This window comes from Oratosquilla oratoria, chromosome 23, assembly GCF_046742065.1.
Source record: "Oratosquilla oratoria isolate Oo_2021 chromosome 23, ASM4674206v1, whole genome shotgun sequence".
Lineage (NCBI taxonomy): Eukaryota > Metazoa > Arthropoda > Malacostraca > Stomatopoda > Squillidae > Oratosquilla > Oratosquilla oratoria.
This window is the reverse complement of record NC_134799.1, coordinates 17,793,851-17,810,858: the sequence shown is the minus strand read 5'-3', so window position 1 is coordinate 17,810,858 and position 17,008 is coordinate 17,793,851. Positions and strand designations below refer to the sequence as shown.

Genomic DNA, 17,008 nt, shown 5'->3' with positions numbered 1-17,008 from the left:
GAGGAGGATAAATAATGCAAGTGAGGATACTTATCCTTGATACACTCCACTGTATATTCTTTTGGTCCCAGATATTTGTTTTAGATTACTCTGACCTGTTTGCTAATTACAAACTTTGTTGGCTATTTCTTGTTGTTGCAGATTTGTGTCTATGAGTTTCTTGAATAGTATTTAGGAACTTCATCAAATGCCTTGTTTATGTTTACTGCCCCCATAACCGTTCTTTCTGGTCGTGTTTTCTTATCAAAACCCTCCAGCACTTATGTGATGTTTTCAAGAAGTGTGTCGGTAGAATCCATGTTGGTTTGGGAAAGTGGACTGACTAATTATGTTTCTTTTTGGAATAAGTCTTTCCATCAGCTTGGATGTGGTAGATAGTAATGAGATTGGTCTGAAGAGTGTTGGGTTTTCAGATGGTATGATCTTGATATGGGGATTCTATGAGTTTTTTTTTTTTTCATTGTTGGAACTTTGTTGAACAACCAGAATGGTTAAAAGTATCAATCAAGGTCTTTATTGCATTTCAACCATAACAGTTTCATTCTGGCTAATGGCAGAAAATTCTATTCAACCTATGTATCACTGTACTGACAAGGATTAATGATCTAATTACTGCCTCAAATTTCAATCACCTAGTCAATCAATCCATAACTCCAAGCCTCTCTTGCAAGAGACCCATGGCTCTCTGGTAACTGGCTACAGCCTCTGAGCAGGTCCACAAGTCACTAAGAAAAGAGATTGTATTGTTTTCTAAAGATTATTAGTGTGGAGCATTGCAAGATGTGTTCAGTCACCTTTGTGCTATGGTTGTATGTAGGGCAATTTGATTCTGTGGCCAGGCATATTCTGTGTTGATATTGTTTTAATGTTGGATGATGTCTTGAATATAAGCATACCAGTGTGCATCTTACTTTTCTTGAGAGGAATTTTTGAGTGTGGTCAGTGTCAGAGGGGATGAGCATTGACTTTGGTGGTCTTTCTTGAAGAGCTTGTTTGGAGATTTGAATGTGATTGTGTTTTTGTATGGATGTATTGTGAGGATCTGGTGGTAGATTATTGTACGTGTTAGAGTAGTATGCTGCTGTTCTTTTATTTATGTTCAGCTGGCAGTGCTTGTATAATGTGATGAGGAAAATTTACCTAGTTGTATTATATGGGAAGGTAGCTGTGCTCATAGTGACCCGTCTTTGCATCTCTCAGCATCTAGTTTGTTCTTAAATTCTTGTATGGTTTTTGCACATACTATTGTTTCATCCAATTTATTTCAGACGTCCACCACTGTGTGGGAAACTATTTTTTTTTTTTTTTTTAGAACTCTTCTATAACTATCCGAGTTTCTTTTCATGTCTTCTTTTTCTTTTATCCCACTTTAATAAATCTTCTCTGTCAAGAACTTCCATGCCTTTCATAATTCTGTAAATGGCCAGTAGATGTCCTCTTTCTCTTCTTTGTTCCAGGGTTGGTAGTTCCAGTTTGGACAATCTTTGTTTGTATGTCAATATTGAAAGTGTTGGTGCCATCTTTGTTGTTGCTCTTTGGATTCTTTCTAATTTCTTTATATTCTCTTTTGTGCTGGATGTCCATAGTGTCACAGCATACTCCAGTCTTGGTCTTATCAGTGTGACTAATATTTTCTTTACCATTACCTCATCCAAGTAGTTAAAGGCCACCTTTATTGATTTCAGTAAATTGTAGGTTTCTCTAACTATTTTGTTAATATGTCTGGTGTAATGTTTTTGTTAATAATTACTCCTAGGTCCTTTTCCAAGCTAACTTTATTTACTTCCTTTGTACCAATTTTATATTGCTCTGATATTCTATTTTTACTTTCTCCAAACTCCATTATACTACATTTCTTTATGTTGAAGTTCACTTCCCACTTTTGGTTCCATTCCCAGACTTTATCCAGGTCTCTCTGTAGTGATTCACAGTCTTTTTTTTGTACTTACTTTTTTTTAGTATTTTTGCATCATCTGCAAAGAAGTTCATACAACATTCTACACCTTCATCCATGTCATTTATATATATGGCAAACATTATTGGAGCTAATACAGAACCTTGTGGGACTCCACTTATCATTTCTTCCCATGTTGAGGTTTTGTCTCCAAGTACCACCCTCATTTTTTTCCCATTCATGAAATCTTCCATTCATTTCAAAAACTTTTCTTGTACACCTGTTATTTCAAGTTTTCTTAGTAGCTTTTTGTGTGGTACTGTGGCAACGCACCACCAGTCTAAACCAGACTGGCCATGACGCATTCCGACCCAAGCTTATATATGCCCCATAGTGGGCAAGCATAGTCAGCAAGGACGTCCGAACGCAAGGCAACTGACCAATCAGAAGCCCGGAAAACTCGCTGGAGACCAATCAACAGACACTCTACTTAGGCCTACATACCCCGCTTGTCATAGTTGGCAAGCATAGTGAGCAAGAGCGTCCAGAAGAAAATTAAATGAGCCAATCAGGAGCCAGCACAAGTTGCCTGGGTCTGCACCAGCCTCCTTTATAAGAAGGGGGACCAAGCCGGGAGATCAGTTCACTCCAGGACACGACATCTTCAAGCAGCTCTCCGCTCCAAGCAGTACCCTTCTCCAAACAACAGTCATCTCCAAGCAACAGTCGTCTCCAAGCAACAGTCATCTCCGAGCAACAGTCATATCCAAGCAACAGTCATCTCCAAGCAACAGTCATCTACAAGCAACAGTCATCTCCAAGCAACAGTCGTCTCCAAGCAACAGTCGTCTCCAAGCAATAGTCATCTCCAAGCAACAGTCATCTCCACACGTCAAGTTCTCCCTTTACGTGTTTAGAGTTAGGTAAAGCGGAGTACATAGAGTTATTGTGAGTTTCATTCCCCAGGCATGTCTGAACCTAACCACAACAGTACTTTATCAAATGCCTTTTGTAAATCTAGGAAAGAACAATCAGCCTATCCATCCCTTTCTTGCATTATGTCTATTACCCTCGAGTAAAAACAAATCAAGTTAGTGGCACATGATCTACCTTGTCTAAATCCAAATTGTTTTGGATTCAGTATATTATTTTCTTCCAGATGTTTAATCCATCTACTTCTGATCATTTTTTTTTTATATTTTAGCTATTGTGCTTGTAAGGGAGACTGGTTTATAGTTTGTTGGGTTTTTCTTATCTCCACCTTTATATATTGGTACAACATTTGCATTTTTCCAATCTTGTGGTACCTTTCCTTCTTTGAGTGAGCAATCTATTATCTTATACATTTTGACTGTTAGTTCATCTATATATTCTTTTAGTATCCAACCTGCAATTCCATCCAGACCATGTGATTTTCTGACATCAAAGTTTATTATTTGGTTCTTTATTTTTATTTCACAATTATTTCTTTCATTGGGGGGGGATCTTTCTGTCCTTCATCCCAATTTTGTGCATTTTCAGCCATTTCTACATCTTCTATATATTCCTCATTCCCATGATGCAGTTTCATTATTTATTTTTTATTTTCTAATTTACTATTTACATACATGTAGAATAGTTTAGGTTGGTCCTTACATTACTCTATTATGTCTTTTTTGTAGTTTGTTTTTTCTTCCTGTGTATTTTTATATATTCATTTCTTAGTTTGATATATATTTGCCACTTACCCATTTTTTTTTTTTTTTTTATCTTTTCTGAGCTTTGTCTCTTCTATCTGTTGCCTTACTACATTTTTTGTTGTATTAGCACTTAATGTACACCTTTTCCCGTTTCTGCTTTGGTACATATTTATCTATTCCCTCTTTATAAATTTCTTTTAATCATTTCCTTTTCTCTTCCATCTTTGTTTCTTCATTAAAGAAGTTTTCCCAATTTGCTTTTTGAAAGAATATTCTGAGTTTATGAAAATCCATTTTGTTGTATATTTGTCTTCCTTTTCCGCATTTCTCATTTCATCCCAAATCAATTTCTTCTTTTAGTTTGAATGTTAGTATGTGGTCACTCTTTTTTAGTTTGAACGTAGTATGTGGTCATTCTTCCCAATTGGAGTCTTGTATTCAATTCTATCAACAATTTCAGGCTCTGACGTATATATCAGGTCTAATCTCGATGGTTGTTCATTGTTTTTACATCTGGTATTTTCCTTTACCCATTGAGTCATTGTGTATTCGATGGTCATATCCAGAACTATATTTCCCCAAAGGTCCTCGCCACTTTTCATTGTCACCCATAATTACTATGTTTCCTTCTTTCAGTAATTCATCTAATGCATGCTTTGTGTCTTCCAACATTTTGGAATGATCACTCTGTCCAAGATTATGTTTTTGGGGACACATGTATCACTACAAATTTTCTACTTTTCATGTCGCTGTTTTTAACTTTCATCATAATCAATTCTACATTATTTTTTCTTTCTGTTATCCTTGTCACATTTAAGCCTTTCTTAGTCAAAAACATGACCCCTCCACCATGTTTCTTTCTATTTTTTATCCAATGGTTGTATAAACCTTGTCCCACAGTATTTGGTGGTAGTGGACCTTTAGATTTTGTCTCCACAATTCCTATTATATCCAGTTCCTCTCCTGCCAGATGGTTGTTTAATTTGTTTAGTCCTGCAATCATACTATGTTGGTATATATGTTATTTATATTTTTTTCTTCTTTTTTGTTTATTGTCTTTCTATTTTTTTTTTACATAATATATACCATTTTCTCAGCCTCAGGTCAAGTACTCTCCAAAAAACACTCATTCTATTTGGTCTCTGTTCTTCTCTCGTTGTTGTTTTTTCTTTTATTTCTTAGTGTCTTTTCCCTCACTTTTCATCACTTTTTTTTTCCATACATTTTTGTAATTTTCACTTTTTACCAACTATGCTGTTTTTTATAGTACTTCTGCTATCATTTGAGACCTTAGTTTAATTCTTAATGGTCTATTTTTTTTTCTTTTTCTTTTTTTTCTAATTATTATAGTCCCATTCTATGCACTTCTATTTCTTGTAACTTTCAGAATTTCTTTTGCAATTTCTTTCTCCTCTTTTTCTCTTAGGTGTCAAGCTACATTATGTTTTTAATACCATCACGTACTATGCACTTTTATTTTACCCACTGTATTTCTAACCCAATTCTCTTTCTCTTTGATTACTTTAATTACTGTTTTCTTTGCATTCTCTTTCACTTGTTGCTGAATCATTTCTTTAAAAGTTACTTTCTGGTTTTCTTGTTCTACTTTCCACTGATTTTTTATTTCTTGGAGATCTGTCTATTTTATTGTTTCTCCAACTTTCTCAGTCACTCCCTGTATCTGTTCTTTTTATTCTTTTTTCAAAACCTCATTTTTGTTTGTATCTTAATTTTTATTCTTTCATTTTCATTTTTGACTATACTTAATTCCTTTTTTAGATCATTAAGCTCTCTGTTGGTTTCAGCATTCTATTTTTTCAGTTTGTTCACCTCTATATATTGCTCTGTACTCAGATTTCAAATTTATTTCATTCATTAATTCTGTAACCTCCTGATTTCTTAGGATATTTTTATACCTTGATTCTCTTTCCAATTTTAAACATCTACCTAGTATTCCACTTTTATAAACCCTGAGAAAACATTATTTTCAAACCTCTGATTCAATTTTGGCATTTCCATGTTTCAACTCTTTTTTTGGGATGACACCTAATGGGGATTCAACTATACTTACATTCCTTCTCTTCATTGGTTCAATATATTTTTGTCTTTCTTCTTCATCATTCTCCATTTTGTGTATTGACCACTAATGTGAAATTACTCTATTTTATAATTTCGGTCAGTCAATAAACAATGCTCCCTATCCCAAAATACGAATACAAAACTAGGTGTTTCCTTCAAACTTATCGAAAAAGTGCTCTGCTGCAGAGCTCATTCTAGAGATCCATTCCAGCCTATGGAACTGAGTGCTCTTGTATATTATGTTTATATGGTCCTCTTTGGGAAGAACTTTTTTTTCTTTTTATGGATGTCCTATGTTGATTTTGGTGCAACCTATTATTACTCCCAATGCTTTGTTTTGTAAAGTTTGCTTAGTACTTATGTTTATTTTGAGGACTGTTGTAAACCATGCTGTGGAAGTGTAGCCTAAGTGTTTCTTATGAAGTGCCTAAAGACAGTAATTACTTACTTTCCGTTCAAAGCTAGTATTTTTTTTTTTTTTGCTATCAGATCTTTGACAAGTTGCCTGAAGGTCAATAGAGTAAGGTCCAGTAAGGCCCACAATTTTAGGTTTCTTTTTCATTGGAAGTCCTTAGCCATTCAATTTTACTGTTTTTATTCTTTTCATGGTACTGATTTCTGGGGTGATGCTTTCATTCTATTATCTTTGAGCCATTGTTCTAATTTATCTAAGTAGTCTAGAGTGTTATTAGCAACAACTTTGTAAGGTTTTATGCTGGGTTATAACTACTAGATTGTGTACATATAAGAATGTTCTGGTATTAAGTCTTAAGTTCCACTTTGTGGAAAACCTACAGCCCTACAGTGGCTGGCAATGGCCCTCAGGGTCTCCCACAGATCCCTTTGGGAAGAAACTTTGTACTGTTGTTTATATTGTATTAGTGTGGAAATGTTTGTATGTCACCAGTTCTCCATGTATGAAAAAAATAGAAGAAACAAAGTTGAAATTGATGGGGAGACTGCCAGTCAGCCCCTTAGGACTGCAACTTCTGATGGAGTTGAGGGATTAACAAGTTTTTAAAATAGACAGCTTTACTATTCATTTTGTCGGACCAACACATGTAGGTACATTGGTCCCATTAATAGGGTTCAAGTCTGATACTGAAGTATATGGAACTCAAATTTTTCAGATACCCTCTTGATACCAGGCATATACAACTAATTAAGTGTGCATGGCAATTACAAAAACAATTGCAATGGCAGTAACCATCCCCACACACAAGGCAAGATTATTTGGAATTATTATAGGCAAGATAATTGTTTTTATTTTTTCAGGATACTGATTTCTGGGGTGATGTTTCCATTCTATTATCTTTGAGCCATTGTTGGATAGGGAGCATCACTACAAAACTGGCACCACCCAGGAATCAAACCCAGGTCCTCCCATTTACCAGGTAGGCATGCTTACTGATTACACCATGGTCACCTCCAGTGACCACTCATACATCTCTCTTCCCTGGGCCCTACCCTCCAAGGGGCAGTCTGGGAGTGTGCACCACTTATGGGATGCTAATCATGGTGTCATCTTAGATAGGGAGCATCAATGCAAAACTGGCACCACCCAGGAATTGAACCCAGGTTCTCCCACTTGCCAGGTAGGCATGCTTACCAATTACACCACAGTTGCCTCCAGTGGCAACTTACACAGACGATAATAATTCCAATAGCATATAACCCCATTGTAAAAGCTTCCACTGCCAAATATTCATCTTCCAGGACCACCGCATGCAGGTTCCTGTCATTGGTCTCACTGACTGGGTGTAAGTCAGGTACAACAGTACTGTAATATGGAACTCAAATTTGTTCTGATACGTACCTCTCGATAATAGGAATATACAACTAAATAGATGTATATGGAAATTGCAAATCCCACTGCAAAGACGGTAAATATCCCCACACACAAGCCAGGGTGATTTGGGATTATTATAGGCAGAATAATTGGAATGACAATAATTACTATAGCATATATTCCCAGTGTCACAGCTTCCACTGCCAACCATAGCAAAAACATCTTCTCATGTCTCTGTTTGGGTAGAAGAAAATATAATTAAGAAATCTAATCAACAAAATATTGAATTATGATATTTTTCATACCTCATATTCACCCTGTTACCAAAGTTTAGTTGTAAATACATCTATATTAGTGCAAACAACTTAAAAGAATCACATTTAGTTATGTATTCACAGCCTACTTTGTATGACACAAAATATAAGTGAAACCTACAGACAACAAAACAGTCTTAAGAATTAGAGTCTGTATATGAAGTGTTTTTCTCCCTTACACAGGGAGGTAGCCAAGTCAAAGGGTAAGTACCCACTTCACCCATTCCACTCTCATCCACCACACTTTCCTCCCTCTCATCTTAGCTCTTCGTTGATGACAAGTCATCCCTGTATCCCACCCACTGCCCTGGGTCAGAAGAAATGCAGTATGACACAGCACATCCACAGCAAGGCCATTTCACTTAATCGGCATCGCCTCCCTCTGCCTCCCCTCACACAGAAAGAGAGAAGATAAGGAAATCCATTCAGGCCGCATTAAAGTAGCATTCAAACATAACCACTCCCCCCCCATCCCCCACCTCATACTGAGTGCACTAAAACAGAAACAAAAATCCTCCCCAAATAGCAGCAAATGAAAATAACTGGCAAACAATTATATGAAAAATCACTGATACCCACCCACCCACTACATTATTAGGAGCTGGAGGTGGTAAAAGAGAGAGAGAGAGATGGAGAAGGGGAGAGAGATTAAATTTGTAATTCTGGGAGACATCTTAGATGTGCCTCATGACAATGAATATGTGTTTAGGTTAAGTCTATATACAGTACATCTATGTTTATATACAGTATGGTATATACATATACAAGTATATATGCATATATACTCATATATACATGGATGGGGTAGTGCGAGAGGTAAATGCAAGGGTAGTGGGTCAGGGATTGGAGATGGTTAAAGAAAATTGAGAAAAGTGAGATGTGAGCCAGCTGTTGTTTGCGGACGACACTGCGCTTCTGGCAGGATCGGAAGAGGGATTGAGGAAGTTGTTGTTGTTGTTGTTGTCGTTCCCTAGACTGTCTGTCCGAGCAGTCCCGTCTCCCCAAGGAAGGCCACAGCCGAGACTGGGTTTTCCCACAAATCCTTTATAGAGTGTATGTTGTGTTGTTTGCGTGCATGATTGTGTATAATGCAGTCTTCCATTATGTGTTGTATGGTATGGGGTGAAGTGTTACATCCTGGGCAGCTGTTCACAACACGGTCGTCCAGCCTCCTCTGGTAGCTTAGAAGTGCTGGGTGGTGACCGCATCGCAGTCTGGCCAAGTGGACTCTGTCCTTACGTGGGAGAGAGGATTCAGAAGGGTGGATATCAGGGGGTCTGGCATGCAGCAGTGTGTTGTCTTTCAGTGTGTTAATGGAGCGGTGAGTGATATGATTATGAATATGTTTCCGGAGGCTGGTATTTGGTGGTTGTGGAGGAAGAGAAGAGAGTATCTTTGTGTAATAAAGGTCTTTGGGTGTAGTTTTAATGTTTCTTGGTGTGTGTGGGTGTTCTGCTATGTAGTGTAACGGGTGTGATGTGTTTGTGGTGGCTGCAGCAAGTGTTTGTGTGCCTCTCATGTCGAGGTGTTCCTTGACTTTGAGGACTTTTGTTTCATGGTGTAAATGGTCTGTAGGTGATGTATTTGTGCAGCCTGTAATTGTTTTTAGGGCTTTGTTTTGTATGATTTGAAGGGTGTTGTGGTGTGTCTCACTGAGATTAGGAGCCCATGCAGGACTCGCATAATTCATCACTGAGCGTATACATTGTTTGTATATTGTTATATTAGTTTCTTTGTTTTGTCCAAATGTTGTTCCAGTGATTGACTTAAGTGCGTTAAGTCTAGGTGTGCATTTGTTTTTTATGTTTGTGAGGTGTTGTTTGAAAGACATGGATGTATCGTATGTTACACCAAGAATTTTCGGTGTGTTTGTGTGTGGTATTAGAGTGTTGTTGATGTAGAGATGAGGTATGTATTTGTGTTCTTTTGTCCAGTTGGTGAGAAGTGTTGCTGTAGATTTGGTTGGAGCTATTTTGAGTCTGTTTGTGATGAACCATGTGTTGAGTGTGTCAAGGTAAGGCTGGATTATTTCTGCAGCTTTGTCTGTGTTACGATGTGTGCATGTGATTGTTATGTCGTCTGCGTAAGAAGAGATTTGTATTTCTGAGGTGTCTGGCGTGGGTAAGTCATGCATGTATAGATTAAATAATGTGGGGGATAGAACTGAGCCCTGCGGTACTCCGTTCTTAATGTTTCTGATGTGCGATGATTGGCCATTATATGACACATGAGCATTCCTGCCTGCCAGATAATTGGCCAGCCATCTTTTGGTGTTATTGTGCATGTCTGTGTTATATATTTTATTTGTTAGGTTGTGGCGGGGGATAGCATCAAAAGCTTTACTAATGTCCAATGTTATAAGAAGTGTTCTGTGGTGGGGCCTATCTGAATTGATGCCATCAAAAATTCTTTGTGTGAGGTTTGTCAGAAGAGTGTTTGTGGAGTGTAGTGGCCTAAAACCGTGTTGTGAGTCAGCAAGGGGAATATATGGTGTGACAAGTTTAAGTATTAGGCGTTCAATGACTTTAGAGGGGGTGCAGAGAAGTGTGATTGGGCGGTGCGATGATGGGATTGTTGGGTCTTTGTTCGGTTTTGGGATGGTGATTATTTTACCATGCTTCCAGATGTCGGGTATAGTGTTGTGTGAATAGCTGTAGTTTGCAATGTTTGTGAGTGCGTGTATACCTTGTGGTCCAATGTGTTTTAGGTGGATGTTGCTTATGTTATCAGGGCCACAGGCAGATGAGTGCTTGAGACTATGCATTATGAGTTTTGTCTGACTGTCTATGAAGGGTGTATAGTCTGAGTCTGTGGGAAAGTCTTTCTTACGTCGAATGGTGCGTCGGTCGTCAGGGTGAGATGTAAGATGGCTCGTCTGTGCAAAATGACGTCTACGTCGTGGGACCACCCCCCAACCCCAAGAGTTGGGGGCCAAACAGCAGCAACTACCCCTGGCCATCAGCTCTACGCAGATGGCACCGATCCCCAAGGATTGAGGAAGTTGGTGACAGAGTTTGGGAGAGTGTGTGATAGAAGAAAGCTGAAGATAAATGTGGGTAAAAGTAAGGTGATGAGATGTACAAGGGGTGAAAGTGGCAGTAGACTAGAAGTGAGCATTAACCCCTTCCATACGGTGCCGCACACGTAAGCGTCATGGGGAGCGAGTGTATTCGCGAGGCTGCCATATCGGCGTCTTGATTATATTTATTGTAGTTGTCCCTCCATAATGACATTCTTTCTAATTCTTTTGTAATCGCATTTTCTATGGTTATCAAAATTCACGGGTGAAGAGAGAACGATCGATATAAGCGGTGACTATATTTTATGATGCGAGTATTATTACGACACGTCGTACGGCTGGCATTGGTTGCTGCCACCGAGATCTAAGTCCATGACGCCTACGTGTGCGGCACCGTATGGAAGGGGTTAAGGGAGAGCGACTGGAGGAAGTGGATAGTTTTAGATACTTGGGTGCAAATGTGGCAGGAAAAGGTGAAGTACAGGTGGAGGTAGAATGTAGATTGAGAGAAGCGAGTAAATGCCTTGGTGGATTAAAGAGTGTAATGAGGAATAGAAATTTGGGAATGGATGCTAAGAGGAGACTGTATGAAGGAGTGATTGTGCCAACAGCACTGTATGGAGCAGAAACATGGAACATAAGAGAGGAAGAGAGAAGGCGCTTGAATGTGTTTGAGATGAGGTGTCTGAGAGGTATGATGGGGGTTACTAGGCTAGATAGAGTGAGAAATGAGGAGGTGAGGAGGAGAACAGAGGTGGAAAGGGAGTTGGGAGATAGGGTTGATGAAAGAGTATTAGGATGGTTTGGACACATGGAAAGAATGAGTGAAGAAAGACTAGTAAAAGAGGTATGAAAGGCAGATGTGGAGGGAGTGAGCATGAGGGGACATCCTAGGATGAGGTGGATGGATGGGGTGAAGGGGGCTTTGGGGAAGAGCGGAATGTCTGTTGAGGAAGGATGGGAGAGGACAGAAGACAGGGGTGAATGGAGAATGGTTGTATATGGATGATGTTGTGATGCATGAGGTGGAATGGGCGGGGGATGGGGGGTGAGGTAGTATGTGTGGGCAAAATTTGACGCAGCCCGAAGGGATTTCTCCCCGTCTTTTCCTTTTATGCATGGGGGGACGGAGAGGGGGGGTCGCCATTTTAATGAAGCGGCCTTGCTGTGGATGTGCTGTGTCTTGCGACACTGCTTCTGACCCAGGGCAGTGGACAAGGTGCAGGGATGACCCGTCATCTAGGAGGTGCTAAGACGGGAGGGAGGGTGGAGGGGTGTGGAGTGTTTTCAGGGATGGAATGGGTGGGAATGATTTTATGCCTTTTCCTTTTTGGCTACCTCCCTAGTAAGGGGGAAAAAGCCTTGGTATATGTATGTATGTATGTATGACCTCTTAGAGTCTTTCCATCTTAATCAGTAGATCTCTTCTGTCAGTACCATCTATCCATTTTAGTGACCTGAAAACTGTAATCATATCACTTCTTTCTCTTCAATCTTTTAAAGTTAGCAGACCCAATGCTTTATTTACTTGCCAGGCTGGGGACCAGTTTGGTTATTGCCCTTTGTATTCTCTCGATCTTGCTTATATCCTTCATTCTGTGTGGGGACCATACTACTGACATATTCCAGTCTTGGACAGATCAAGGTCCAAATGTGTTTGAGATGAAGTGTTTCAGAAGTATGGTGGGGGTTACAAGGATGGATGGAATAAGAAATGAGGAAGTGAGGAAGAGAGCTGGGGTGGAAACAAAGCTGGCATATAGGGTAGATGAAAGAATACTGGAATGGTTTGGACACGTGGAAAGAATGAGTGAGGAAAGACTAGCAAAAAGAGTATGGAAGGCAGAAGTGGATAGAATGAACCTGAGGGGTAGACCAAGATGATGATGGATGGATACGGTGAAAGGAGCTTTGAATAAAAGGGGAATGTCTGTTGAACAGGAAATGGATAGGGTAAGAGAGAGGTGTGAATGGAGAGAAGTTGTGAATGAAATAGTAATTGATGTGGCCTATAGGGATTTCTCCTAGTCTTATCTATTTTTGCATGAGGGGATGAGGGAAGGTCACCTTGTAAATGAAGCAGCAGGTCCTGCTGTGGGTATGCTTTGTCTTGCTGCATTGCTTCTAACTTGGGCAGTGGGCAAGAGACAGAGATGACCCTTTACCTGCAAGAAGCTAAGATAAAAGGGAATTGGATGACAGATGAGAATGGGATGGGTGGGGGTTGGTGCATACTTTAGCTGGCTACCTCCCTTATAAGGAGGAAGAAGACTACTGGTATATAATTAGTATATTGATAGAAAAATAGCTGACTGTCAACAAGAAAATCTCTGACAAAACCAAATAAGGTAGTGATATATAAAATTTTAACTTAATCTATGTGGCTTTAAATGGATCATCAATGGTCAAAAATGCTGATGATAAAAACTTTAGTTTCAAATGGTAGAGTAAATGTGAGACATTCAGGTTACATATTTGCAGTAATGGGAAAAGGTGTGGAGGGAAATATTCTGTATTTGAAAACTGTGTATCAGCTGTGGGGACATGGTTTGTGGTGTGAAATTGGGGTACTATATATACTCACATAATAGACACCTGCAATCAGTAGCCCCCAGAGGAACAAAAAAAATATTCCGCTCACTATTTCGGAAGTTGTATTCGACTTCCCTGCAAATAAACGGCCAATGTCAAACATTTCTTTGCAGTATTGAGAATATTCAATATATATATACTATTACATAATAATATATGACAAAAATACATATACCAAAGGGCATTTTATCTCTTATAAGGTGGGGTGGCCAAATCAAAGCATACACTTAGTGTTCATTCATTCCACACCCATCCAAAAACCCATTTGCTTTTCCTCCCATTTTAGCTCTTTGTGTATGAAGGGTCATCCATCTTCCCTCTCCTTGTTCAGGTCAGAAGTAATACAGCAAGACACAGCACCTCCACAATAGTGCCTGAGAGCCAAAGTTGGTTTATCTTCAGTGATTCATTACATGGTAATGCCTACCCCTCTCATCCATTTGAGAAAATACATAGTAGACAAGAAGATACCTGTTCAGGTCATATCCTTTCCTCATCCATTCACAACACTATTTATACTTATATCTTGCCCTCTCCCTTTCCTATTCAACTGACATTCCCCTCAATATAATTCCATCCACTTCTGCTTTCCACATTCTTTTTGCTAGTCTTTCTTCACTCATTCTTTTCACATTCCCAAACCATCCCTACAATCTTTGATCACTATCTGCTAGCTTTCTTTCAACCCATATTCTTTGCCTCATCTCCTTATTTCTAACTCTATCCATCCACATAACCCCCAACACAGTCACTAAACACTTCATCTCAAACATATTTTAACTCTTCCTCTGTCTCATTCAAATTCAAAGTCTCTGCTCCATACTGTGTTCATTCCCTCCAGACTATTCCATGTGACTCTAGATAATCAAAACTCTCCACTTCCTTAAACCTCTCATTCACAATCATAATCAATCTGCCACTATCACTCTTTGTGTATCTCATAACTTAATTTTTACCCACATCAATTTGAAACTTCCTTATTTCACACACCCTGCCCAACTCAGTCACCAAGTGCTTCAACCTCACCTCAAAATCAGCAACAAATACAGTTTCATCCACAAATAACATCTGGTTCACTACTTATATCCTTCCCTTCTTATCCAAACTCCAAAACTCTGCCTAGTATTTCCATTTACCTCTTTTACTGTTCTCTCTATATATATGTACATTGAACAACTATGGCAATATCACACAAACCTAACACAGCTCCATATTAACCTCAAATGATTCACTCTCCATTCTTAAACCTACCATTTTTGTAAAACTTTTCACTTCCCTCATAGGACTTTTTCTGAGTTCATATGTTTGCAACATGTTCAACAACATTAATAAGAATAATAATGTCATTAATGGGTAGTATCTAACCATTAGTTAAACAGTAATGGGGGAGTTCACCAGAAAGTTGGAAAATGCTTATCAATAATATTAAACTACTATTATCTAGGCTTGTGGCCCAACCTATATCCTCATGCTGGGTAGCACCAATAAATCGAGTGTTTGTACATTCAAGCTTGGATTAAGATCTCAAATGTTGGCCTCAATTACTTGTAACCTTTTTAGGTTCAGGAATGTTTCCAAAATATTAATGTTATTTTTCAGTTCTTTGTGGGTTATGTGGTATCTGTGTGATGGCACTGCATGGTTTTTAGAGTGATTTATGTGCCCCCAAAAATGGGTTCTTGAAGAGAGAGATTACTCTAAAATGTTAGATGATACAAGGATTTCCTTAAATAAGGTGCTGAAAGATGGAGAAAATGTGGTATCTATGAGAGATTTTAACTGCAAAGAAATCTGTCTGGAGATGATCACAGTGAAAGGTGGAGAGGAATTATGGGGAAATGAATTACTTCACATGACTATGGAATATACAATGACACAATGGGTAAAGGAAAACACCAGATATAGAAATAATGAAGAACCACCAGGACTTGATTTATTCTTTATGTCAGAACCTAAAATTATGGATAAGATTCAATACAAGACACAAATTGGGAAGAGTGACCACATATTATTTGAGCTGAACTAAAGGAGGAAATATATATGAAGAGAAATGAGAAATACAAAAAAGAGTGGTATATAGTAAAACGGTCTTAGTGAAACTTAAGAAATTTTTTCAAGAAGTGAGTTGGGAAAAATTCGACAATGAAGAGACACGAGTGGAAGAAAAATGGAAGATTCCGATGAAAATATATAATGAAGGGGCAGATAAATATATACCAAGACAAAAACAAGAAAAGGAAGACATCACGTGCTGGTTTAACAGAAGGTGCAGCGAGGCAAAAAACAAAAAAAAACAAAAAAAAAAACAGATAAAGCTTGAAAAAGATGGAAAAAAGAGAAAAATTATAGAAAGTGACAAATATATATCAATGAAAGGAATGAATATGTAAAAATACACAGGAAAGAAAAAAGAAATTATGAAAAAGACATAACAGAAAAATGTAAGGATCAACCAAAACTATTATATAGATATGTAAATGGCAAATTGAAAAATAAGCAAGAAATAGATCAACTATGCCAAGGAAACATGGAATACACAGAAGATATAGAAATGGCTGAGGTCATGAGTAAACATTTCAAGTCAGTTATCACTAGAGAAAATGTATGGCACTGGGATGAAGGGCGAAAAGTGAGATCCCTTCCTATGGGAGAAATAATAGCAACATGAGCTGAAATAATGGACCAAATAACAAGTCTTAATGTCAGGAATTTGTATGGCCTAGATGGAATTGCATACTGGATACTAAAGGAGTGTAAAGAAGAATTGGTAGGCAAAATATATAATAAGATGTTCACTTAAGGAAGGAAAAATACCAGAAGACTGGAAAAAGGTCAACATTAGGGGTGGACTGACCATTAGGGCATTTGCACAATGCCTGGTGGGCCAGTTCTTTTGTGCCCAAGTGGGCCAGTACAAGGGCCAGCTCTGCTTGGGAAAAAGCTTTATCTATTTTGCAACAGTTTAATTATCATACATATTATCTAAGTCAATTATGTCCCTGCAGAGGCCTCAAAATACCCCTGATATTGCTTGACTCGCATAGCTCGCCACTCACCCCCTCTCACGGGGCTGCTCTGAGTGAAAAATACCTGGGCCGCTTTAAGATCCCTGTCCCCCCCTGGACAATGTCGTACCAATACATATAGGAGGAAACAAGGAAGACCCAAAAAATTACAGACCAGTTTCCCTTACAAGTACCATAGCCAAAATTTGTTAAAAAGTTATCAAAAATAGATGGACAAAACATCTGGAAGAGAACAATATAATAAACCTGAGACAGCTTGGATTCAGACAAGGGAGATCATGTGCCACAAATCTCATCTGTTTTTACTCAAGACTATTAGATATAATATAGGAAAGGGACAGATGGAATGATTGTGCTTTCCTAGATCTACAAAAAGTTTTTGATAAAGTGCCACATAGAAAACTATTAGGAAAACTGAAAACCATAGGAAGGATAGCCTACAAGGTAAACTACTGGAATGAATGGAGGATTTCTTGCATGGAAAAAAAATGAAATGAAAGTAGTACTCAGAGATGAGAGTTCTACTTGGGAAGAGGTGATTAGTGGAGTTCCACAGGGATCAATACTGGCTCAAATAATGTTTGCTATTTATGTCAATAACATGGATGAGGGTGTG

At 38.5% G+C, this 17,008-nt stretch overlaps 1 protein-coding gene across 9 annotated transcripts in view; it reads right to left on the bottom strand.

Annotated features, from left to right (window-relative positions):
* LOC143038001 (uncharacterized) overlaps positions 1-17,008 on the bottom strand; it is a 158,601-nt gene that overhangs the window by 14,257 nt on the left and 127,336 nt on the right. For 5 of the 9 annotated variants that reach the window (XM_076206804.1, XM_076206809.1, XM_076206805.1 and 2 more), the window contains 2 exons: positions 13,359-13,441; positions 7,469-7,675 (listed from right to left, as the gene is read on the bottom strand). In XM_076206804.1, the coding sequence (XP_076062919.1) occupies positions 7,469-7,675; positions 13,359-13,441 (290 nt within the window). Of the gene's footprint in view, positions 1-7,465; positions 7,676-12,841; positions 12,950-13,358; positions 13,442-17,008 lie in introns of those variants that run through there. The other 4 variants (XR_012967543.1, XR_012967542.1, XM_076206808.1 and 1 more) reach the window with 4 other exon arrangements.